The 26,804-nt window shown below is 35.3% G+C and overlaps 2 protein-coding genes across 6 annotated transcripts in view; one reads left to right on the top strand and one right to left on the bottom strand.

Annotated features, from left to right (window-relative positions):
- The window catches only part of LOC148940590 (uncharacterized), a 394,960-nt gene that overhangs the window by 345,046 nt on the left and 23,110 nt on the right, over positions 1 to 26,804 (top strand). For all 4 annotated transcript variants that reach the window (XM_089105580.1, XM_089105582.1, XM_089105583.1 and 1 more), the window contains 3 exons: positions 4,657 to 4,801; positions 7,771 to 7,964; positions 9,721 to 9,991. In XM_089105580.1, the coding sequence (XP_088961706.1) occupies positions 4,657 to 4,801; positions 7,771 to 7,964; positions 9,721 to 9,991 (610 nt within the window). The remainder of the gene's footprint in view (positions 1 to 4,656; positions 4,802 to 7,770; positions 7,965 to 9,720; positions 9,992 to 26,804) is intronic.
- Positions 1 to 26,804, bottom strand: part of LOC148940591 (uncharacterized) — a 40,986-nt gene that overhangs the window by 12,618 nt on the left and 1,564 nt on the right. The window contains exons 1-2 of one of the 2 annotated variants that reach the window (XR_016143404.1): positions 24,484 to 24,573; positions 23,023 to 23,106 (exon numbers count right to left, since the gene is read on the bottom strand). Coding sequence is in view for 1 of the 2 variants with exons in the window: in XM_089105584.1 (XP_088961710.1) it covers positions 23,023 to 23,106 (84 nt within the window). In the remaining variant the exon portion in view is untranslated. Of the gene's footprint in view, positions 1 to 23,022; positions 23,107 to 24,483; positions 24,574 to 26,804 lie in introns of those variants that run through there. The other variant, XM_089105584.1, reaches the window with a different exon arrangement.

Raw genomic sequence — 26,804 nt, 5'->3', positions numbered from 1 at the left:
AAAAAAAAAAAAAAAAAAAAAAAAAAAAAAAAAAAAAAAAAAAAAAAAAAAAAAAAAAAAAAAAAAAAAAAAAAAAAAAAAAAAAAAAAAAAAAAAAAAAAAAAAAAAAAAAAAAAAAAAAAAAAAAAAAAAAAAAAAAAAAAAAAAAAAAAAAAAAAAAAAAAAAAAAAAAAAAAAAAAAAAAAAAAAAAAAAAAAAAAAAAAAAAAAAAAAAAAAAAAAAAAAAAAAAAAAAAAAAAAAAAAAAAAAAAAAAAAAAAAAAAAAAAAAAAAAAAATATATATATATAATAGGAATAGAATTCATTATGCGCTAAAGCCCATAGGCCATGGCAAAAAATATAAACTAAGAACCATTACAAAGAAATTGCACATAACCTAACATAATCCTACAGAAATCTACTTCTACGATTCATCGCGAGATGAAGGAATCGTGCCAAGCTTCTGATACCCATAAAACACTCATCCGCACACGCATTCACCAACCATTCAAATTCATAATCCCCCCTGCCAAACACTTCCAGTCTCCAATCACTCAGCTCCTCACATTCAAACATCAAGTGATACACGCTCTCGTCTAAACCTCCACACATAGGATAAAAGTAAGGACCAGCCTTTGACTTTTCCTTTCCAATAAACTTTCTTCTTTGGCTCAGTGGCAAACTATCAGCCCTCATTTAAATTAATAGCTTTATTTCATTTTTATTCAAACCCACCTTAAAAAATAAAACTTCACCCCAAATCTCCTTCGACCGGCAATAAAGCCCCACTGAATTCGAAAGTGATCGCCAGGCTTGCCATGTATGTACTTCTTGGTCCTGTAAAATTCTTTTAACTAATATGCATACCTGGTCCCCCATGTTTTCAAGCTCTAGACCATCCCCGTACATATGGCCTAGTCCACACTGGTGTAAGACACTCTTAATTTGGTACGGCCATCCACTACCTGAGCGGCTCTTCAACATTTCTAAGTAAGCCGCCTTCATCAATTGCACTCTAGGCATCACTAAAATTTTTCCCAAAGCCTAACCATGTTAACTAGCCTACGACTTCTTAAAGAAAACAAACCTAAATCTCCTCTAACTACTAAAATATTTGTGTTCTTACTTATCCATATACACCTCTTATAATATCCTAATTGCACTGTTTCAAGCCTGTCTCCCTTCACATACCCCCAAAACCTTAGAACCATAGGGCATTACACCTAAGATTTTAGTCCTGAAAACCTCTTTAACTACTTGCATCTTTTTAATACCCCTCAGCTGACTTCTTAATACCATATTACAACGTGCCTTACCTTTTTCGATCCTACTTTCTACATGGGTACTAAATAAATTTCCTTTCGCCTTAAACTTAACACCTAAATAGAACCATTCCTCCACTAATCTAACCCTTTTACCCTTAAAACTAAACTTAAAATCCTCCTCAAGTCTACCACATTTACGGAATACTAACACTACGGTTTTATCCAAATTAAGTTCTAACTTTTTCCCATCCAAATAATCACCTAAAGTATCAAGTAATTTCTGAAGGTTCCTTTCTGAATCAGCAACCAAAACAATATCCTCTGCGAAAACATCATACAAATGGAAACAATATCTAAACTCACCATTGGCGCCTCCTTCTTTTCCATAAACGCCACTACAGAATTTATAAACAGGGCCAATAATTTAGGAGACAATATGCAACCCTGTTTAACACCTTTATATCTTCTAACTACCCTTGAAACTTGCCTACCAACTCTCACAACCACTCTAGTAAACCTATACATTTGAACTAAAACTAACACAAATGGGATTGGGAGACCTATCTCTGACAAACTTTCCATTAGTAGAAACATACAAACGTTATCAAAAGCTCCTTTAATATCTATAAATGCCGTGTATAACCTTCCTTTTTTAGCACTAGTATATTTATTGACTAAGGCCTGCAGAATAAATATATTATCAATCGTCCCAAAACCTTCTCTAAAACCCGCTTGAACCTTATCCAAAACCTCCCCATTTTCTATCCACCTCCTTAGTCTAAGGTTTAATACCTTACAAGGGATATACGGAATAATTTCTGTTCGTTTTAATTTTGCTCCTTACTTTCAGTTGAAAAAAAACTTGTTTTTCTATTTAATTACTTTATTAACGCATATAGTTATCGTTTATTTTCTTTGGAATGCACAGTATATTATTATTATTATTATTTATTGAAAACCTGTCTTATCACAAAAAGGAAACAACAGAGCACATATATTATATATATATATATATATATATATTATATATATATATATATATATATATAGTATATATATATATATATATATATATATATATATATATATATATATATATATATATATATATATATATATATATATATATATATATATATATATATATATATATACAAAAGATCACTATGTAACTATTACAATGTAACTAGTGTAGAAGGAGTTGGTTCCAAGCATGTTTTAACAACAAAAATGACGGAGCACAACAGAAGGGCACTATACTTTCTAGGACGAAAGACATTTGGAAAACACAGAAATAATAAAGAACACAGACACTTGTACCAAAAATGAAGAAAATTAAGAAGAGACAATATATATAGATGTGGCTAGTGTAAAAGGAGTTGGTTCCAAGCGTGATTTGAAATCTTTTGATTGTGTTTTTCTATGAGCTCAACAACAGCTATAGTAGGATCTGCTATGCGAAGTCTATTGATGAGCTTTGAATTGCATGTCGAAATTGGATATCTCAGTAAATATTTTGCGAAACGGAAGAAGGTTAAACGGATTTTCAATTTATCAACGTTGTAAGAACCTTCCAGAAAGGTGCAACACAGAGGTTATGAGGGAGAGCAACAGTGTTGTACAGGGTCGACAGATAATGGCGATTAAAACAAAACTTATCAAAGACTATGGAAGCGCATGAGGCTGATAAACGGTATTTGATGTTTTCGGCTGGAAGATAACGAATGTGATAAATTGTATTTCGAATGGGAATGCTAAAATAAACGATTTGGTCGGACGGGCGGATCTTTGAATTTCCAAGAACAATTTCATCAGGAAGTGTGCCTTTCCAAATATAAAGGAATACGTCAGTTTTTTCAGCGTTGAATTCAAGACCAGATTTTAAATACTCGGTTTGCAGTTTTTGATATGTTTCAGGAATTTTGTCTAGAGTTCGGCTAAGGTCAAAAATGTCATCAGCATAAGTGACTAAGGAGATATTATGACCAGAAAGAACGCAGGACATCTGACACTGATCTTGAGCCTCGAGGACGTAGTTACTGAAATAACAAGGTTAGGCAATGGCACCTTGCCTTGCCCCTTTCTTAACTAGCACAGTTCTATCCTGTGGCTTTGTCATTTCATCTTTCTGAAGGGGGATTTTAAGTCGGACTCTTAGCTTGGTATACATATCCCTTTGAGATCTGATGATAGCCGGACTTACCCCTCTTTTAGCAGCCCTTAAGAGCATAAGGGGGTGGATCAGGGAGTCAAAGGTGCGGCAAACATCGTGACTAGCCAAGGCGAGTGAACTACATGAGATATATTTTGTAAGCATACGCCACAGCAAAACAGTGTTGTCTCAGAAACTGAGATGCTATATAAATACTGTGGATTCTGACAGTTCAGGCATTTCAATGGCCAAACAAGTGAGCCATCTCCCGATGGCCACCGATTCTATGCGATCAACCTCAATTAAAAAAAGAGGAAAGATAAAACAAAAAATACACGTCCACGACCTTTCATATATTGAAAACAAAAATTATATGTTTTTGTATGTTTTCATATATTAAAAACATATATTGAAAACAAAATTGTAGTTAAGGGCTTGAAACCTCTTCACCAGAGCTCTTAGACATGCCCAATTTCAAAGTGTACTTCTGATCCAGATCGTTCCCCTTTTTCGGGTTGTTTTTCATTTCTTATAAAATTTAACAAATTTTTCCATGGTAAAAACTCTCAATGGGTAAATTTAAACTCAACTGGTTCTACCGTAAAATTATCCTTTTTTTAGAACAGTACATTCTTATAAGAACTCTATTTTTAGACTTTCTGTTTCTATTGGAAAGAGTTACTCTTTATTTACACTTCATTACCCCAAATTGTTCTACAAGTTTTATGAAATTAACTCTTGATTTTGTCACACAAGCTTCCAATAGAAAAAAAAACGGAAGAATTGTAATAAACCCATGTAGGTGGCGCTGAAATAAGGCATAGATTAAGGTTTACCCACACTCATGAGAAGAGGAATAAATGAGGCCTAATTTTATTTTAATCCTTATCTATAGCTAACAAAACATGACATCAGAATTTGGTTTAATTAACCGAAATTCGGTTTAAGTTCAAAGATTGTGTCTTTGTACGGATTAATTATACTATTTATTTCTCCAAAAATATGAATGACAATAGCCAAATGTCTGACAGCAAATTTGTACAATTTAAACAATGCCCATCAAATTTGACAAGAGATTTGTAGTATTTAATCTCAATAATCTGAGGATAAATTAGAAACGATGTATAGCCAACAAACGTTCAATAAATTAACAAACATTAATCTACCTTTTGCAGCAATAAGTAAAATGATATCAAAGACAAATAGGTTATGCTTCTTATCAACGATCAAACATTAAGAGTCTTTGTATTTTTTTTACAGTGTAATTAAAGGACCTCCTGATAGACCTGGCATTTTCGTTCAGTCAAGTAGGGAAGGTGGACCTGCTTACGCTGCTGGCATTAGACCTGGAGATGAAGTTATGTCCTTAAATGGAAAAGTCCTCAGTAAATTGGATTTTGACGAGGTAATTCTGCCCAGGAGTTGAGGAGCTTAAGTATATGAGATTTTTAGAACAACCAACAAATGTATATTTTTGCAACAGCCATACCCAGGACTTAGCCTATATTTGGAGTAATGTTGATACCCCTATCTAAAAATATGTGTTTAGCTTGTTATACCGTTAGAAATTGAAAAGTATAAACATCTATATAATTTTCCGAAGTTTGAAAAAGGGGGCAAGTGACTAAGTTCGTCCTCCGTATGACCTTGATTTTCATGCTAAACTTCATTCCTCAGGCCTATTAGAATGTTTTATCTTCAAAAGTAAATATTTCTATGTTAGAAGTATTTGTTTTAGTACATCCGCTTGCAAAAAAGTTACACATTTGTTGCAACAAAAGCATGACTTAATATGTCTTAGGGGTGAAGTGGGGAGCATCCTACATAGATTAGTGGGTATCTGGTCATTTGCCGAAGAAAACTATGATATTAGTAAGAAATAGTAATGAATAGTGAAAAGTCACAACGCTTTGTGTCATAGATTTTCATGGAAGTTTTTCTATGCTACACTGATATATATGTTTTTCTACACCAACCTAGTATACAAGTAATAACATTTTTGCCAACTGAAGTATCACTCAATAATTTCTTTGAATGTAACGGGGGAATTCAGACATAAATCAATATAAATTAGTGATTATCTGGTCATTTTACCGAAAAAAATCATAATATTGGTAAAAATGGTGGTAAAGTGTCAGAAGTAACGGAGCTAATTTTACTAACTTCATTTTTTTCTGACTAGCCGAACTTCTTTGGAGGGTGCATCTCTTTTCATCCCCAATATGGGATGCATTTGCATCTAAGAATTACCATAGGTACAGTATACTCAGTCAGAATCAAGACACATTTTTATGTTTAGATATGTTTATCATGTATGTTAGATATGTTTAGGTATGATATCAGTATGTTTAGATAAACTTTTCAGTAAATAGAGTTTCAAGTTCAATATTTAATTAAAAATGATGGTGAATTTTGTCTTTGAAATTTACATAAAGAAAAAAGTGGGCATCTTTTGGTGGTGCAGTGTTGCAAACTCTATCAATGGATGGAACGTAACCCATACTGATAATATTTTTTGGCTAAAATAAGTATCTAAAATATATGTATCTAAAATTTCGGCTAAAATATTTTCGGCCAAAATAAGCCGAAAACTGAGGAAATACTTACGATGTATGTTGATCCTGCAACAGCTCAGGCAGACTGGTCCCTTGGCTTAGGTGACGAGAAGTCGGGCAAGGCTTGAATATTATTTAGATAAGATAATATTTATTTTCAAAAGCTCCAATAGAGCCGAATTTGCTTCATATGTCTGAAAAAAGAAAGCAAAACAAAACAAATTAATAATACTGCAAGACAAAAGAAAAAGAAACGCCAATCAAGTCTGAAAATTGTCAGTAAAAATTTAACGCAAAAAAAGGAAAACAGAATTATAAGTCCAAGAACTAAAATGAACTTTATGCGATTGATGGCAAAAACAGAAACAGAAAAGGTGGGGATAAAACGATATCACAGGCTAAAAGAAAGGCTTGAAAAAGATGTCTCTATTCTTGAACTATTTACTTCCTCTTTTAGTCTTTTTTCGTATTCTACTTTATAGTATCTTCTGTTCAAATCTCTTCATCTTCATATTTGTATATTCTTCGTAAAACATCTCAATTTATAGATACAAACAGCATACCTAGTTAACTTGTTGACTAAAATAATTCTCTAATATTTCAATGCTCAGATACATCACTTTTGTTTATTTAAAGATATTGCTGTTGTTTTCTAGGATTACATCATAGAAAACAAAAACTTGCCTAAACTATGCATCAAGTAAATTATATCAAGTACGCGTCTTAAAAGTCTACCCAGACAGTTTTTTTTATGTTTTTTGTTTTTTCTTGTAGTCTACCCCGACATGTTGACCATCAATTTTTTTCCTGAATCCACGAAGTTTTTTAGTAGATAGCTTGTCACAAGGGATTTTCAATTGTGAAAAGGGTTCCAAACGAATATCATTTTTTTCGTATTTGTATATGCCTATAATATGGCTATGTGTATATCCAAATGCTCAGGCAGCGTTATTTCCATTTCATACTTGCAAAATGTTTTGCAGCATCAGCAACACTAGCTGTTATTGTTATCATGGGCAGCAGTAGAAAGGGACCAAGGTAAATCTCCCATCCCTCCCCAGGTAGAAATAAGACAATAACTATTTTTATCAAAAGAGGAAAAAGAAAATTACTTTTATTTGAATCCTGGTAGTAAATTCCCCCCTCCCGATGGTAAATTTCCTGGCGGCGTTATTGCTTGTTATGCATACTCAGTTCGTAGTTTCAACTGAACCCATTGCTCAAAATCTATTGTCACAGGATCTATCGATTAAATATGTTTGAAATCAGCTAAATTTTGATTCTATTTTCCGGAAGCTTATTTCCTTAGGCTTGTCAATGGTTAATTTTTGAATTTGTTTTGATTGTATCTTGTTTTTTTGTTTTTTTTTCCTAATCTATCTAATCATAATCAATAAATCCATTAATCTAATCCATTGTGTGCTTTTGTACATCATGACCGGCAATTAAAATTTATTATTATTGTTATTATTGCTTTTTTTTAGTTTAAGAGAAAAAAAGAAATCAATCATTAAAATTGATTAAATACTTGGTCAAATTGTAACAAAATGATGGCTTTTGTGAGGTTTTCATTTTGGTCCAAATATTGGGATTTTTAAACCATTATTTCTTTGGAGAGTGTATTTTCATGTGTTTTTCATTTTTGGGGTAGGTAGTATTGAACTTCAGACCCTTTGCCTGTACAACTACCTTCCTCCTTGAAATGGTTGAAGTATGAGGCAATGTGACATATTTTTCACATTTGAGGTATTTTATTGGAAGTGAAATTCTTCGCACTTCAAATGGGCTAAATAGAACTATAAATAGGTTTATTTTTAAGGTTAATAATGAACTGAAATCATCTCGGCACCTGACCTTGGTTATAAGGAAAGGTGTGGCATGTGACCTTATTTTTGGTGATTTTTGTGGATCAGACAGCGGTCGTGGCAGTGGAGACGGAACAACACCTAGTCCAGTTGTAGATGAAAGAAAAAGACTTTCATTTGTGTCAGAGGAAGAAGTTTTAAGCGAGAGGCAAGATAGCTAATTTTATTTTGGAATTGGAATTAAAAAAGATAAAATAAAATATTCATACGTTCCGATTTTTACATAGCTTAACGTTTTTTTGGTTTTTTTTTTACTAGATAAGTTGCACAGACTTTACTATATTTCTGGTGCCTTGTTTTTAATAATTCAAAATATAGCGAGAGTGCCATGAATCATAAGCGGAGCTTAAGGCAAGCCCTCTTTGAAGGGCTTTCTCGCTTAAGTAGACGTTATAAATTACTAGTAATTAATATTTTAAGCATTGAAATATTGTCCAGGAGAAACAGGAGTTTCATCACATAAAAAATGTCGTGATTATTTTTAATATTACAATCAAAGATTATTTATAATATAGTGATGTAGATAAAAACGCAGTGACATATAATGATCCAGATAATGGATTAAATGATGACCTTAGTTTTTTTGAACCCAGACTCAAGTTTTATTAAAGAAAACGGTTATTTGTTTTAAGCTGAAAACCCTTGTTCAAAATGGGTGGATGCGGAATTTAAATTTCTACAGTTTCATAATCGTAATTCTTATACCATTGAGGTCAAAATATCACATAAGTGTCTTTGCCAAATAAATATTGATGCTTTGGGTAGATGTTTGATTAGTCATTCTCCAGGCTTTTTTCAGTACTTGACAGGTTTAGCACTTTAGAGAAAGAAACTACCAATGTCTAAATAACCTTTTAGAAAAAGACCTATATCAATCACACTTGTGTTCATATTCCTTTTATCAAGCACAATTGAAAGTATTTGTCGTGAATTTACTGAGTAGTTTCTTTGATATAATCGCTCTTTCTACATTTGAATCTACCTGTATATCTAGTATTTGACTAATAATATCGCTGCCTAATATGAATATAGCTATTCTTGAAAGAATATTCACGCCTTCATTACGCTCTATTAGAATATTACCGAAATGAGTTGATTTCAGCTCTTGGAGCCTTCTTAAGAGCTTTTCGTACAGCATTTTATTTCAGAAATGATTTCGTACGTGCAGTCTATTTTGAGTTCTAAAACTTGCTGCGAAGTAAATAAAACATCTAACCAACAAATATCTTACATCCTCTATATCTGAAAGAGAATCCCCTAGCCCGTGTGCTGCAGAAACTCAAAATTGAGAACGTATTGTTGAATTTATGATTTTTTTTTTTTTTTTAGTAACAACTAAACAAATATAAGAAATAAAAACACAGGAAAAATGGAACACAGGAGCAAACTCAGCAACGACCACAAGAACAAACATTGTAATGAAAACAAGAAGGAACACAAGAACAAAAACATGACAAAACACACCAAAATATTCAGTTCTATTCATGGAAACAAATAGGAGGTTTCATGAGGGTAATTGTCTGTGGGGGAATATTTCTGGAAGAATTCGACAAGGGGGATATTCCTTGGAGGAGGATGTCCAGAAAAATGTTTTGTGCGTGAGGATACTTTAGAAGGGGGAGTTGTCTGTAGAGGGCATGTCCCAGGAGAATGGAATGAGCTGGACAACGATAGCTGATAAATATACGCAATAGGTTTGGCAGGCTTGCTAACTTGCAGTGTAAAAATTACCAGGCAAATGAAATATAAAAATTATTGACGCCCTATGCTCCATCAATGGCTCTGGATTATTATTGTCCTTTTTTTATTACTAAAATTTGTGCAGCGAAACTTTTAATATAACATTGTTATTATCTTCTTTTTCTGTTTTACCTTTTTTTAATCCCTTTTCTTATCCTTTTTAGCACAAATCCCGAGTTGAGAAGAAGTGTATCTGTTGACCGCAATATCGACTGGGTTGCAGTTGAAGAGGAATGGGAAAGGGCCGAAGAGCTCGAATTCATGGGAGTTCATTCCCCTCGATATCTGGGAACTCGGAACTTGTGCAAGACAAACAGTTCAAGCAGCTCTAATTTTGATGTTCAAATAGAGATTGAAAAAATTCGACTTGAGGAAGAAAAGCGAAGACTAAAAATTGAGAAAAGTATAATAGAAGAAGAAAAACGATTTTTGAAGGTATGATTTGCAAATTTATTTATTCTTGTGCCCAAAATCAAGATGAAAATTAGACAGTTGTTCTAAAGATGAGCTATTATTCTCTTGTAAGTTTTGTCGAAGTTTCCATCAACTGGGTAAGCCCACATAATGAGTCATGGTATGCTTTTTTAAAGTTAGGAAAGACAGGCAATGATTGAAATAAAAAGCTGTGTATGCCCACCTCATCAGTCATCATATAGTTTTTAAAAGGTAGGAAAGAAGGGCAATGATTGATATGAAGAGTTGCGTAAGTACACCTCATGAGGCATGGTACACTTTTTTAAAGGTAGGAAAGAAGGGTAATGATTGACATGAAGAGCCGAGTGTGCCCACGTCATTAGTCATGGTATACTTTTTAAGCGATAGGAAAGAAGGGCAATGATTGAGAAGAAGAGCTGTGTATGTCCACATCATTAGTCATAGTATACTTATTAGAATGTAAGAAAGAAGGGCAACAAATGAGATGAAGAGCCGTGCAGCCCTTCTAGCTAAAAAACTAACTGAAATAGTGTTATGCACTACCTGCTAAAAGGAAGCCTTATTTAGCCTTATTTAGCTTTTTACACTTGAATTTATCCTGGTTTCTGGTATTTTATTTCATTTTTTTAGGTGGGGGGAGTCCTATGAATCATGTTTCATAAAACTCAAAAATGTTTACTTGTAAGGAAAATAAAAGAAATTGTGGGGAAACCATAAATATGTCAAGACTCTGAGGGGAAGGGCAAGGCCGTAAACCGCGGGGGGGGGATATAAACAAATTTTGCATGAGTTTTTGAGGTCTTTTTTTATAACCCCCTCCCCCAATTTTTTTTTCAGTAAAACCCCCTCTGAAAAAAAATCCTGGGTACGGCCTTGGAGAAGGGTATGGGTCAAAGGCTCCTATGCGCGTGTCTTCTTCGTTTTCAAATTACATTATTAAATGTCTTAGAACATTTAAGTGAAGAATATGTAACATTTGGTATATTAAATTGAGCATTTTTCCTTCTCAGCTATCGCTAATGTTAGTGCTCAGATATTGTTTTTCTTGTCATTGATACTGGTTAAATGGCAAATTAAATTTTGAGTCTAATAGAAAATAATGTTATACAATTATTTAAATGAATTTAAATCATACAGTATCAGCTGAAATAAAACAGTGTCGGATGCCTACCAAATATATTTTCCTCATTATTTTTTTTTATTATTAGAAATTTAAAAATGCCCAACGACAAGCCGTGAACGTATTTCATATTTTAATCTTGTTTTTTCCGTCAATTTTTGAATTAAAAGTAAATTCAAATAAAAGAAACGAGCAACATTAAAACATAAAATGGAAAGAAATTATCCTGTGCAATAGGGGGGTTACTATCCCCTCACCTCCTACAGAAAGCATTTCATAGTTAATTATACATAGTCAATTGGTACTTAAAAGTGTTTTCTTTACCAATGGACTTACATAACCTTTGAAATGATTTTTTTTTTAAGTAAAGGATGATGAATCAACTGTATCGTTTTTGACACAGTGTGACATTTGCTTCTTTTATTACTTTTTATAACATTGCTCTATGTAAGAGCATTCATTCTTAGAGCGCTGAAAAAAAAAAAAAAAAAAAAAAAAAAAAAAAAAAAACTTCATCGTAAAGAGTAAGATTTTTATGGGGTAGTAACGCACTTATTCCATAGAATAATTTCTTTTTGTTTTAGGTTTCCATAAAACTATTTACTTTCATTAAAAAAAGAATAATAATTTGATTTTTAATAGCATGTTCAGCGCAATCTAAATAAGAGGCAGCTCTCTCCTCAACTATCTCTGACTTTTGAACCAAGATTTCCCTTTTGTGTAAGTATGCCTCGGAAACGAAAATTACACTTTAAAAAGGTAACTCTTAAAAACGTCTTTTAAGGGGGACCGAAAATACCAAAATAATTTTTCAGGTTATGATGTAACCAAAAAGTTCGTGGTAACGAACTGTAAGTAAGACAATTCTGAAATGGCTAATCGATTTAAAATATAAAAAAATTATCCACTGAGCTTCCCAATTGCATCGAAAAGTGATGCCATATGGTGGCATTTTGGTCCTGAAAAGTCGCCTAATTCATTCAAGGTCAATGGTGAATATATATGGTGATCATATGGTGAATATGGTGATATTTATCTTAATGCTTGATTTAACTGAGCTGATTCAATTTTTTTATGAAATTAGTTAAAAAAAAACTTTCCGAAAAATAAGTTTTTCAAGGAAAAGTAAAGGTCATTTTAAACATAAGCTCAGCAGATACAAATACCTTTTAAAATTCAAACTCAAAACGATCAGAAATTACTATTAAAGAATAAATGAAACCCAAAACGAACAGAAAATAAATAAACAATCATAGCAAAAACATAAAACAAGTAACAATATAAATGTACAAATAGACCTTAAAGCGAGTAATGCTTAGATTAAATATGAATATCAAGCTTAAAACGAAAAAAAATATTTTCCTATTGAAGTATAGCTGAAACTTAAAGCGAACAGAAATTAAATAAACAATCAATGCAAACAAACATACAATAGATATTAATGTAAATTAATAAATAAATACTTAAACTAGTAAAACTTAAATTGAGTGTGCAAATCAAGCTTTAAACGAACAAAAATAACTTCAAAAAAGAGTTTTGGTATCACCTCCTTCTCTCACTGTAAAAGTCTAAGGCCTACTACGGCATTGGCGCTTTACTGAAAACCAATTTTACGACAAATATTTTCTTTTGTACTTGATATTGAAAATAAAAATTAAAATTATGATAACATTTTGAACTGATGAGCTTTCGCAATTAATATCATTATAAATCAAATATTCCCTTTAATTTATTAGCTCTTTTTAAAGTTGTTAAAGACGAATATAGTTTCCCTACAAACAAGTGATTTGATACTGCCTCCTTTCTTAACTGTAAATAAAACCCAAAAGCCTACTGCGTCATTGGTGCTTAACTGAAAACGGATTATATTACAAATATTTTCTTTTTCAGTTCTTACAGCATTGAAAATAAAAATACAATTACAGTGAAATAAATTCTTGAACTGATGGATCTTTCAACAATTAATATCATTATACATCAAATATTCAATTTGATGTTGTTTATAATTTCCAAGACTGTTCAAGAAGCATATAGTTTTCAGTAAAGCGCCAATGACGATGTAGGTTTTAGACTTTTACAGTGAGAGAAGGAGGTCATACCCAAACTCTTGTTTGTGGTGATTATTGTTCTTTTAAAGCTTGATTTGGATATTAATTATAATCTTAATTATTTTTGATATTTATTTTTTAATTTACATTAATTTATGTTGTTAGTAGGTTTGTATCGACTATTTATGTAATTTCTTCTAACTTTTAGTTTCATTTAAACTTCAGCAGCAAAATATTTTTTTTTGTTTTAAGACTTATTTTAATATTCAGTCTAAGTATTACTCGCCTTAAGATTTGTTCATTAATTTATATTATTACTTGTTATATGTTTTTGCTATGATTGTTTATTTAATGTCTGTTCGTATTGCGTTTCATTTATTCTTCAATAGTGACTTCTGGTTGTTTTGAGTTTGAGTTTCAAAAGGTATTTTTATCTGCTGAGCTTAAGTTTAAAATTGTCTTTACTTTTCTTTGAAAAATTTATTTTTCGGAAAGTTTTTTTTAATTAATTTCTGTTCGTTTTTGATTGCAAAAATTTCAAGTTTTTAAAAATTCCTTATTTCAAAATCAAACTTAAAAAATAAAAATAAAATATTCATCAAAGTATCAAAACTGGTATCAAAGTAACAATATCAAAGTGAAAAAATAGGTTTGTGTCAACCTCGGAGTTTTTATTATCTGATGTTTGAACTATTTATAACAAAATTGTTATCTCAATACTTTTAGCAGATAGGTTTGAGGGAAAAAGGCGTGGGGGGACTAGATTAAGTTTCAGTCTCTTTTGACTCTTTAAAAATGAACTAGAACTTTCTATTTTCAATCAAATGAGCCCTCTCTGAAGTTTATACGAGTATCCCTTCTATAAGAACCATATATATCCCCAGAGTATAACTTACAACACCTATCCCTGGGCCCTGGGGGGCTGTGTCGACCCTGGAGTTTTAATATCTGATGGTTGAACTATTTTTAACAAAATGGTCACCTGAATTTTCTATCGGGTTGGTATATCTATCCGATACACCCAAAGGCGTGGAGGGAGGGAGGGGCTAGTTGCCCTCTGATCTTTTTTCACTCTGAGAAAATGAACTACAACTTTTAATTTCCATTAAAATGAACCCTCTCTGAAGTTTGTACAAGCATACCTTCCATAAAAACCAAATACGCCCCCAGAGCAATACCTACAACGCCTGTTCCGGCCCTTTGGGGGGGGGAGGTGTCGACACAGGAGTTTTTCTTATCTGATCTTTGAACTATTTTTAACAAAATGGCTACCTCAAATTTTTTATCAGATGTATTTGGGGAAAAAGGCTTGGGGGGCCAGTCTCCCTCTGATCACGTCTGACTCTTAAAAAGGGCACTAGAGCTCTCGATTTCCAATCGAATGAGCACCCTTTGAAGTTTATACGACGACCTTTTCTATGTGATTAAATTAAAAAATTAATGGAGTGTGGGGGGAGGTTTGCTGCCCTCCAATCACTTTTAACTCTTAAAAAGTGAATTACAACTTTCAATTTCCAATTAAATGAGCCCTCTAGGAATTTTATACGAGCATCCCTTCCATAATAACCATATATGCTCCCAGGGCATAACTTACAACGTGTACCCCCGGGCCCTGGGGGGGACGCCGGAGTTTTTGTTATCAGAACTTTGAGGTATTTTTCAAAAAAATGTCTATCTCAAAATTTGTATCTGATGCATTTAGGGCGTGGAGGAGGGGGGGGGGCTAGTTGCCTTCAGATCTATTTTGACTCTTAAAAAGTGAACGAGAACTTTAAATTTCTAAACAAATGAGCCCTCTCCGAAGTTTATACGAGCATCCGTTCCATAAGGACTACATATTCCCCGAGAGTATTACTCACTACACCCACCTTAAAATCTTGGCGGTATCCGTTAGCTCCGCAACGTTTCTTATTGGGTAATTTAAATATTTTTAATGACATGGCTATTATAAAATTAGCTCAAATCAGCTTGGGGACCATAGTGTGTGTGTGGGGGGGGGCTAGTGGTCCACAAAAGTATATTGAATCTTAAAAATTGAAGCAGAACTTACCATTTAAAGAATAACGAGCCCTCTCTGAAGTTTATACGAGCATCCCTTTTATAAGAACCATATACGCCCCCAGGACAACACTTACAACGCCTATCCTCCGGGCTTTGGGGGACGTTTTTGTTATCTAATTTTTGAACAATTTCCAAAACACTGTCTATCTCAAAATTTGTAGCGGATGGGTTTGGGGTAAAAAGAGCGTGGGGGGGGCTAGCTGCCCTTGGATATCTTTTGACTCTTAAAAATTGAACTAGAAAGTTCTATTTCCCTCTCTGAAGCTTATACGAGCATCCTTTTCATAAGAACTATATATGCCCCCAGGACAACACTTACAACACCTGTCCCCGGGCTCTGGGGGGCGTTTTGCTATCTAATTTTTGAACAATTTCCAAAACACTGGCTATCTCAAAATTTGTAGCGGACAGATTAGGCGAAAAAGAGCGTGGGGGGGCTAGTTTAACTCTCTTGACTCTTAAAAAGTGAACTAGGGCTTTCAATTTCCAATTAAATAAGCCCTCTATGAAGTTTATACGAGCATCCCTTTCATAAAAACCATACATGCCCTTAGGGCATAACTTAGAATGCCTTCCCCTGTGCCCTGGGGGGTTCTATTGACACCGGATTTTTTCTTATCTGACCTTTGAACTATTTTAAACAAGATGTCAATATCAAAATTTTCATCAGATGGGTTTTGAAAAGGAAGGCGTGGGGGGGGGGGGGGCTAGCTGCCCTCGGATCCCTTTTGATTATTAAAAAGTGAGCTCGAACTTTCAATATCCAATTAAATGAGCCCTCTCTGGAGTTTATACGAGCAACCCTTTCATACGAACAATATATGCCCCAGGGCATAACTTACAACGCCTGCCCCTGGGCCCTGGGGGGTTGCGACGACACCTAAATTTTTGTTATCTGACTTTTGAGAAATTTTTAACTTAATGGCTATCTCAAAAATTTTTATTGGATGCATCTGGGGAAAAGGGTAATGGGAGGGGGGGGGGCTAGTTGCCGTCCAATCTCTTTTGACTTTAAAAAACTTAACTAGAACTCTCAATTTCCAATCAAATGAGCCATCTCTGAATTTTTTACGAGCATCCCTTCAATAAGAACCATATATTCCCCCCGGGTATAACTTACAACACCTGCCCTCGTTACCTGGGGGGGGGGCTGTGTTGACCCCTGAGTTTTCGTTATATGGTTATTGAAATATTTTTAAAAAAGCTATCTCAAAGTTTTTATATGATGGGTTTGAGGAAAAAAGGGCCTGGAGGGGGAGGGGGGGGCTAGGTGCCCTCAAATCTTTCTTGACTCTTAAAAAATGAGCCAGAACTTTCAATTTCCAATCAAATGATCCCTCTTTGAAGTTTATACGAGTATCCCTTCCATAAGATCCATTTATGCCTCCAGAGTATAGCTTACAACACCTATCCCTGGGCCCTGAGGAGTTGTGTCGACCTTGGAGTTTTAATATCTGATGGTTGAACTATTTTTAACAAAATGGTCACCTGAATTTTCTATCGGGTTGGTATATCTATCCGATACACCCAAAGGTGTGGACGGCGGGAGGGGCTAGTTGCCCTCTGATCTTTTTTCACTCTGATAAAATGAACTACAACTTTTAGTTTCCATTCAAATGAACCCTCTCTAAAGTTTGTACAAGCATACCTTCCATAAGAACCGAATACGCCCCCAGAGCAATATATACTAGTATATATTGAAGAATAATACGAGTATCCCTTCCATAAGATCGATACATGCCCCAAGGGCATAACTTACAACACCTGCCCCCGGGCCCTGGTGGGTTGTGTCGACACCAGATTTTTTTTATATGATCTTTGAACTATTTTTAACAAAATAGCTATGTTAAAATTTTTATAAAATGCATTTGGGAAAAAAAGGTTCGGGGGAAGCTGGTTACCCTCCAATATCTTTTGACGCATAAAAAGTGAACTAGAACTTTCAATCTCCAATCAAATGAGCCCTCTCTGAAGTTTATACGAGCATTCCTTCCATAAGAATGCCCCCAGGACATAATTTATAACCCTTGCCCTGAAGACTGTGGAGGGAGTGTCCTGCTCAAAAATATAATTCCCAGAACTTTCAACTACGTTGAACAAAATGGCTCTATCAAAATTTTGATTGGATGTGTTTGGAGAAATGGTGGGCGTGGAAGGGAACTATTAAAAAGGGAACTATCCATTGAAATTTCCAATCGAATGATCCCTCTCTGAAGTCTCTACGACACCGTGGTCTTTACAAAACTTTATAATCCCCCATGGCATAACTTACAAACCTTGCCCTGTAGGCTGTGGGGGGAGCTGTCATCCTCAAAGACCGAATTTCCAGAACAGAAAACTACGTTTAATAAAATGGCTTTCTTAAAATTTTTATTGGATGTGTTTGGGGAAAAGGTGGGCGTGAGAGGGGGGTTAGTTGCCCTCAAATCACTTTTGACTATTTAAAAGGGCACTAGCCCTTTGAATTTCCAATCCAATAAGCCTTCTTTGAAGTTTCTACGACAACGCCTTCTATAGTAACCTTATATGCCCCCAGGGTATAACGTAAAACCCTTGCCTTGAGGGTTGTTGGGGAGTGTCCTGCTCAAAAACATATTTTCTATCTGAAAATTAACTACGCTGAACAAAATGGCTATCTCAAAATTTTGATTGGATGTGTTTGGGGAATGATTGGCGTGGGGGAGCTAGTTGCCCTCCAATCACTTTTGACTATTAAAAAGGGAACTATCCCTTTGAATTTCCAATCGAAAGATTCTTTTTTGAAGTTTTTACGACAACGGCTTCTATAAAAACCTTATATGCCCCCAGGGCATAACTTAAAACCTTTGCCCTGAGGGTTGTGGGGGAGTGTCCTCCTCAAAAACATATTTTCTATCTGGAAATCAGCTACGCTGTTCAAAATGGCTATCTCAAAATTTTGATTGGATGTGTTTGGGGGAATGATGGGCGTGGGGGGGGCTAGTTTCCCTCCAATCACTTTCGACTATTAAAAAGGGCACTAGCCCTTTGAATTTCCAATCGAATGAGCCTTTTTTGAAGTTTCTACAAAAACGCCTTCTATAAAAACCTTATATGCCCCAGGGCACAACTTAAAACCCTTGCCGTGAGGGTTGTTGGGGAGTTCCCTCCTCAAAAACATATTTTCTATCTGGAAATCAACCACGCTGAACAAAATGGCTATCTCAAAATTTTGATTGGATATGTTTGGGGGAATGATGGGCGTGGGGGGGGGTAGGTGCCCTCCAATCACTTTCGACTATTAAAAACGGCACTAGTCCTTTTAATTTCCAATCTAACGAGCCTTTTTTTACGTTGCTACGACAACTCCTTCTATCAAAACCTTATATGCCCCCAGGGCATAACTTAAAACCCTTGCCCTGAGGGTTGTGGGGAGTGTCCTCTTCAAAAATATGTTTTCTATCTGGAAATCAACTACGCTAAACAAAATGGCTATCTCAAAATTTTGACTGAATGTCTTTGGGGGAAGGATGGGTGTGTGGGGGGGGGGGCTATTTGCTCTCCAATCACTTTTGACCCTTAAAAAGGGCACTAGAACTCTCGATTTCGATTCGAATGGGCAGCCTTTGAAATTTCTACGACGATCCCTTCCATATGAAGTGCCTCTGGGAAAAAAAAATAAATAATAATAATAATAATGAAACATTGGAGCCGTATGGCCTTTACTATAGGCAACGCTATAGCGTTGCCTCTGATTATGTTTAGTGATACATAATTGGGCATCAGTATTATGAAAAGGGGGGGGGAGAATTTGCCTAAGAAACCACATTTCAATACCAAAATTGTCTAACTATACTTGATCCTTAAGATAAATATGAAAAGAGGCATTTGAAGGGGGGTGTAGGAGCTAATCTCTTATCTTCCTTCATTTTGACTTGTGAAGTAGGGGCTGCGGGTTATTGTGTAGGCGGGGTGAAGATGCCTCAAAGATTATATTTTGTTGCCCAAATATCCTAACTCTCATTGAGCCTTCAGATAAATATAGAGTGAATGTTTCAATGTATTTAAACATGTGTATACAACGTATTTAAATATCGGAGAACCCTATTGTAGATGTTGTGATGTCTTTAGCCGTATAGAAGATCAAAACTCAAAAGTCATGCAGAATTTTCATCCATGTGAACAACGATACCCCTTTTCGTCCACTCGAAATCCTGTAGTAAATATTGTTATGGACTTATTCAACAAAATTGCTGTTCATCGAAAATTTCAACTAAATATTCAAATTTTTCCAAAAAAACTGAATTGCAATCCAACATTTAAATTTTTAAGTAGAAAAACGGAAAAGCGGCCTCTACCAATCAATTGATAATTATTGAGCATTACCTTAAATCGCACTTGCCAGCGATAAGGACAAGTCCTGTGAAAGCCGGTTACTGATGGTGATAATTCTACTCGTTAGATGCATCCCATACTGTGAGCCATGGTTTCTTGCACCAGTCTTTGAAAATCAACTGCCGACTTGAAGGCTTTAAAACTGGGTGACATAATAGCATTCTGGCTAAGGGAGTTCCAAAGGCTGACTACACGGTTAGAAAAGAATTTGTTTCGCAGCCTGGTGTTAGCACGTTTTCGATACACTTCAAGTGGTGGCCTCTAGTACTTTGTGAACTGACTATCTGGAACAGACTGGGGATCGCACTCGGGTAACGTAGTAACTTGCATGTTATTATAACATCTCCTCGCCTACGTCTATATGTGAGAAATGGTAGTTTGAGCTTTATGTAATCGGGAAGGATATGTAAGAAGTTGAGATCCCTTATGCATTTAGTTACACGTCGCTGCACCGATTCTAGAATTGATATATCACCCGTATTTACTGGAGTGGCAACGCACATCCCAAATTCCAATTTCGGTCTGACCAGGCCCTTTAAGAGCTTGGTGATCCCAGCTGGAGATCTGCTGCAGAATGTTCTTTTTATAAAACCTAGAGCTTGGTTGGCACTGGCTACTACAGACTCTGCGTGAAAATTAAACTTTAGCTTATCATCAACCATGACTCCCAGATCTTTTCACAATGACTACATAGGAGTGGCTGTTTCGAACCATCGCTGGATCCTATAAAATACTGGCACAGAGGGTTATTTGCTCCAAAATTAATGACTATGCATTTCTGGATATTAAATCAAGCTGCCAGGATTTTGCCCATTTTGACAATGCATCAAGATCAGCCTGGATGGTTATGGCATTTCGGGGGGGGGGGGGTCATGGACAGGACCAATTATTTTGTAATCATCTGCATGTAAGCAAATTTTTTTCTCTATGATTGAAGGTCCGTCGTTGATGAAAATATTAAATAAAGTTGGACCTAAAACCGTTCCGTGCACTCCAATTTTTACATCTGCTGCTTCCGAGAAGAATATTGATCCGTTGTCTCCAAATGCCCTTACCACCTGTTTTCTATTGACTTTGTGTACAGGCGTGATGTAAGCATCCTTCCAATCTTGCAGAATATATTTAGTACTAAGGACTTTTGGAAAAGTTGAGTGAGAGGATGTGACAAAACTGCATGCGTCTGATTTAGTATCTAGGGGGGGGGGGGTACTCCATTTGGTCCGGTAGATTTATTTGGGTTAATCTTCTTCAATCGGTTTTCTGCATCGGTTTTGGTTATATTAATGGGTGCCATGCCATTTAAAATTTCATACCTTTGGGGATCTGGAATTGGAGTATTATCAGGGGCAGTAAATACCGAGATGAACTGCTTATTCAATGTATTGGCAATCTCTCTTGGGTGACAGATTTTCGTGCCGTCTAGCAGTAGCTGGGTAACAGAATGCCTACCAGGGCTACCAGATGATACGTACCTCCAGGATTTTTGGGGTTAGATTTCGTTGTGGCTGCCGATTCCTCATATTTTTTGGTCATTTTTCTAGTACGACTTCGCAGTTTCTTACACGCCTGTTTTAATTTGTGTAATAATCCACCTGATTGTGATTCTTTATGTACAGCTTCCAATATTTTTTTTCTGTTCCTGGCCTTTTTAATTTCTTTTGTAATATATGGGAGAGTTTTCGGTTTCCTTTTCCAATTTACAGAAGAGTGATTTTCAATATTTCCAAATAATATTCTTTTCAAAGTTGACCATGACTCTTCTACATCTATGCATTCAATAAAACACCAATTACATTGGGCCAATTCATGGCGAATTAAACTATAATCAGTATACACATGTTTCTTAAATTTGTACCTATGTGGGTACAGTCTAAAAATGCAACCTATGGCAATGTGATCACTTGCTCCGCATGGTGGTAGGGGGTCAATATTCAGTATAGATTCTTGGTCCTTTACTAACAGAAGATTGAGTAATGAAGGGTTTTGACCTTCTCTATATCTAGTCGGAAAGCTAACTACCTGATACAGGGAGTGTTCAAATAGAGACTCCAGAAATTGTTTTGTTGAACTGTTTTCTGAGAATCCAGATCCATTGACCCAATGAATATCCTGGAGATTGAAGTCACCAACAAGAACCATATTGCCTTGATTCTTCATTTTTATTATCAACTGACGTACTAACAGCTAGAAGGGACAGCTCGAGGCTGGGGAACTGGGAATTCTGTACATGTTACTTATGTGAAAGGGCCCAAAAGGTAAGAGAACTGAAATCCATACTTGTTCAACATATGGCTCATATTTTGAATTAATTTTAATGTTTTCCACCTTAAGGGAGCTTCGAATATATAAGGCTATTCCTCTTCCTCCTACATTTTTTTCACCATACCATGACTACATTGGTCACCATAGGAGGAAGATCTTGGTGAATCTTCCTCCTATGGTGACCAAAGTGTAAAAAGGAATCTGGGTCTGAACGTCTCCAAGAGGGGTTTTTGTCCACTTAGGTCTTATCTCGCAAAAAGTATAAACGTCTGCTTTTTCTGTCTCATGGAATTTTGACGTTAAACTATCTATGTTACAAAAGTCAACTATTAGACCATTGCTTGACCAATGCGTGCTAGTTTTATTCTCGCTATGTATGTCATTATTTGGGCCATTAGACACTTTAGATTCAATGCTGTCATTATTAGAACTATCATTAATGAAAACGCTCTGTTCAGAGAAAGTACTGCTTACTGATATCACACTGTAAAATGATCCGCTTGATTCATCAGTAGAACGTATTTCAATATTAAGGCTATTTACATTATTTACATGTCTTTGAGAGTCATTTAGTTCAAGTCCATTGCAGCTGGAGCTGCGGTTGTGGGCACGTTTTTTGAAACAATTTCATTGCCCTAATGACTAAATCTCCTAAACATAAAGCTCTTCGTGCAATTTTGTCCTCTTTATGCGATAAGATTTAGAAACATCATTTCTAAACTGAATCTAGTCAGTTCCTTTTCGCTCGTACGATTTCTGCAGGGTTAGTTTCCTGATTCGCAGTTCATCGACCGAAAAAATAATGGGATATGTCTTGCGAGGATCATTTTCATTTCGAGGGCTGTTGGGGCTAACGAGACGACGAACAGCTGTTACAGAAACCTGTTGCATGCCATATTCGTTTGATAAGAAGTCACAAATGAATTTCTCATCATTTGACTTCGACAGCTCTCCAAATGCTAGAATATTTAATCTACGTCTTTGCTTAACGCACCGATTTTTATTTATAAAATTAGTCACCCAAAGTTCTTACGAAAACAATCAAATAATGGTAGTGGTTTTAACTGAGGCAATGAGGTTCGAATCGGTACTCAAATCCGGTGATAACTTGACTTTAATGTTAAATTTGTTAAAAATAAAAAGGAAAGAAAAGAATACTGAATTCTGTGGTATTGAATAACTGTTACCCAATGGTTTCCGTCGGAATCAATCTGTGTGTGTGTGTCTGTACAACACTTATCCAAGGAGACTGTTCCTGCCAATGTTGATTTCTCACCACCGAGAAAAAAAAAATTATGGTAGAGTTTAGAACTACTGACTATTTCTACTAGAATATACTTGACTAATTATTTAAGGCCCGAATCTGAAAATATTAGAATCTTTTAATCTAAATTATGTGGTAAGGTAAATTCTGCCAATTAAGTGGGGAATGGGGGGACTACTATTTCTAGTTTTATTTGATCAGTCAGAAGTATTTTGACTAGTACGAGATAATGTAAAATAAAGGGTTTCCAAAGGGAACTAAGAAAACTTGGAATAACCGAAAATGATTAGAATCAAATTTATCAATTCAACTCGAAAAAAGGTACTTACCAATTATTTCACTTAACGAGAACAGGTGCCCCTTGGAACTTAGGTAAACTATAACTTCAACAAAGAAGATTCTTTTGACTGAATTTCCCTAGTCCGTGGAAGGATTTTTAGATTCCCCAACGTACCTCTACCTGAACTAATAACACTTCTCACCCCCTAGCCCTTTTGTATGGACAGAAAGGCTAGCCTAGCTGCATAGACAGCAGGAAAAGGATTGGGTAGGTAAAAGAATGATCTGGGCGTGGTATTGACACCAGAGGCCAGATAGAAGAGGTAAACGGAAAAACAGAATCTAGGAGATTTCAATTATACGTGTGAGACTGAAATATAAAGGACTGAGCTTTAAGTTCCAAGAGTCACTAAGTTAAGGGGAAACAAAGTTCCTTCAGCTTGCTGTTCCTTGCTGCGAGTTACTCGCCTCTCTAACAACTGGATATTCTAAGTTAATTCTCACTATTACACAATTAATAGTAACTTTAGTTTTTGCGAAAGACCCCGCTGTATTCCTGAATCCTCGTTTATAGAAAGCGACAAATCATAAGACTAATCAAATTTCAGATTGGGTTATGTTTCACTAGGCTATGAATTGACTGACTCGGCCTTATAACTAAAAAAGTGTGTAAGAGAAAAATATAAAGCTCACAACCAAATCAAAGTAAAATCTAAGAAGGACCATTTAAAGGTTCTTTAAAGAGAAATCACAGCTCTCTTATGATCGGAACAGAGCTTAATAAAATACCTTAGTCAGCGGAATTAAGTCAGAGTAAATCCAAAAGCGACTTTAAATTATCTGACAGATTTAATGCTCTAATAATCGAAAGGTATGAGTCCTCAAAGAGAAGATAAGGCTCTAGCTAAGGCTAGGGCCAAGAGGGTAAAAACGCAAAAGGGGAGTTCAAAAAGCTTTAACTGATAATTCAGCTCAAAACACAAAAATAGGGTGTCTCGGTCTGACAAAGTGACGATGGGTTATATAATACTATTTTAACTTTACATCTAAAGAAATTGAGACAAGACGGGTGGTTGTCAAAGATATTTAAAGAATATGCACTTACCAAAAGTCCTCTTCCTGCTATCTTAAAGTTGACACAATAACAACCCCTATCGCTCTAAGATTTGTATCTTACATTCGTATTGGTCCTTAGCTTTGATTCGTTTAGTTACTTGTTTGTTCAGTTTCCTTCTTAGATTCACGCCACTCCCTGACCTTCTTTTAAATTAGTAGTTTTTTTTTGTATATTGGAACTTGTTATAAAAACAGGTAATGTTGCGATACCTTACAACATTTGAATTTAGTCTTTTAGCAACTGCGCTAAATTGGGTCCTCCATTATTTGTTAGGGTTCAAATTTTTTGTGACATTCAATACCTGTTATTCTTTGAAAAAAAAAGGATGTCAGTACAATTTACGACTTGTCAATTTATTACGGTCGATGTCCAAGGCAAAAGTATTTTTAAGTTAAACTGTCAGAATAGTCGGCTTGTTTTTAATATCTGATGAATTAAAATTTATTGGACAAAAGAGGATTTCAACCTTTACAGAGATTGAGTTACTCAAAGGAAGTAAATTTAATAAACACAATAATAAGTCGTTCTTACACCTTATAAACAGGGAATTCCCATTCGCTGCCTAATCTCCTCGTCATTTTAGTTAGAAGGTTATACTCAGGTTGGCTGATCTCAAGACAATCTATGCATAGCCAATGTTTGCACGTATCTCAATTCATTATATTGGATTCCTCATCTAGATTCTCGTCGCAAGCGGTGCAAACGTCTTTGCCTCTTTTTTGGGCTCACCCGTTGCCTTTTTAGCGGCATTGTTTAAAAAAATGTAGTGGGTGTTGGATTACTTCTTGGAAATTATCGGGGTAGATAATGTTTTAATGGCAAGAAATTCAGTGGTTTATGGGACCAGTACCCCATACAACTTTTTGGCTAGGCCTGGGCATGATTTGAAAAACAATCAGAAATTAAATAGATTAAAGCAGCATTGAAAGCACTAAGAAACTTAGCGTAAGGAATGAAGGGTTGATGAGGGGGCAGTTTCCATATATAGAGTAATTTCTGTTCGTTTTAAGTTTTAGTGTTGCTGCTTACTGCCAGTTAAAAAAAACATTCTTTTATTTAATACTTTTTATGGAAGGAAACGTTATAGAGATACTGATCCTGGAGAGTCCCATCCCTGTTCTAACTTTGTGAAAATAAGCATATGGTAAGATATTTATTGCAAAAAAAGGGTTTGGGCTATTGGAAAAGACAAAAAAAATGAAATAGTAGATAAATGAGCATCTTAGCAACAGAAGTGAATTTGCATAAAAAGCTAACAATTTTCAGCGAATTCCAGACAATCCTGGGAAATCTGCCCAGCCATCTAATATTACTCTGTAAATATAATCTTTAAAATATTTCTACAGTAATTTTGGATGCAGTTGTATACTACTACTACTACTAACGACTCACCGCAGTACCAAGCTGTCTGAGGCGAACACAGCTACGCACGCTCCTCCTCCACCCAAATCTAGTAAAAACTTCCCTCTTTACACCCCCCCACAGGAAGTTCCTATTTCTCTTAAATCTTTCTTTACAACATCCTCCTACCCCAACCAAGGACGACCTGCTTTCCGTTTTGCCCCAGATGGTTGGTCAAAATAGAGCAGTCTTCAGAAATCTGTCATCCTTCATCCGCAGAACGGGGCCTAGCTATCTTAACTTTTCTCTCATTATAGCCCTAGAAAGCGGTATCGAACCACATTTTTCGTGCAGCTTACTGTCTGAAATACGGTCAGTCACCTGGGTATCAGAAACATTCCGTAGGCAATCTCTCTGGAAAACATCTAGCGAATCTTTAGCCGTTTTTCGGAGCTCCTATGCTTCAGAACCATATTTGACCACTGTTATCACTGTAGCTTCCAATATCCTAATCTTGATTTGTAGACTTATATTCCTATTCTTATATTCCTATTCCTATTCTTTTTTCGACTGTAAACAAACACTCAGAGCCATGGCTATTCTACTTTCAACATCTTCAATGCTCCCACCGTCTTTACTAATATTACTATCAAGGTAAGTGAAGCTGTCCACGTGATCAATTTTTTTGTTACCCGCCATCACCTTTGCATCTTCACTTATTCCTAGCCATAGGGACTGAGTCTTCTTAGTATTAATTTTCAAAACCTATTCTAGCACACTGAACTCGCAAAACCTCTAAAAATCATTCATCTTGCTCGCGCTTTCATCTAGGATGCTTAAATCATCATCATAATCTAATTCCAGGAAAGTTTTTCTTCTCCATTGCCTTTCCTGTGCTCCTTAAGACAAAGTCTATTTAAAGTATTGATATGAAGGGGGATAGAAGGCAACCGTGTTTAACTCTTGAT

Source organism: Artemia sp. Qi Xiang Cuo, chromosome 19 (genome assembly GCF_049724085.1).
Source record: "Artemia sp. Qi Xiang Cuo chromosome 19, ASM4972408v1, whole genome shotgun sequence".
In the NCBI taxonomy this organism is placed as follows: Eukaryota; Metazoa; Arthropoda; class Branchiopoda; order Anostraca; family Artemiidae; genus Artemia; species Artemia sp. Qi Xiang Cuo.
Note: the sequence above shows the minus strand (reverse complement) of the source record. Positions and strands in the feature narration are given on the sequence as shown.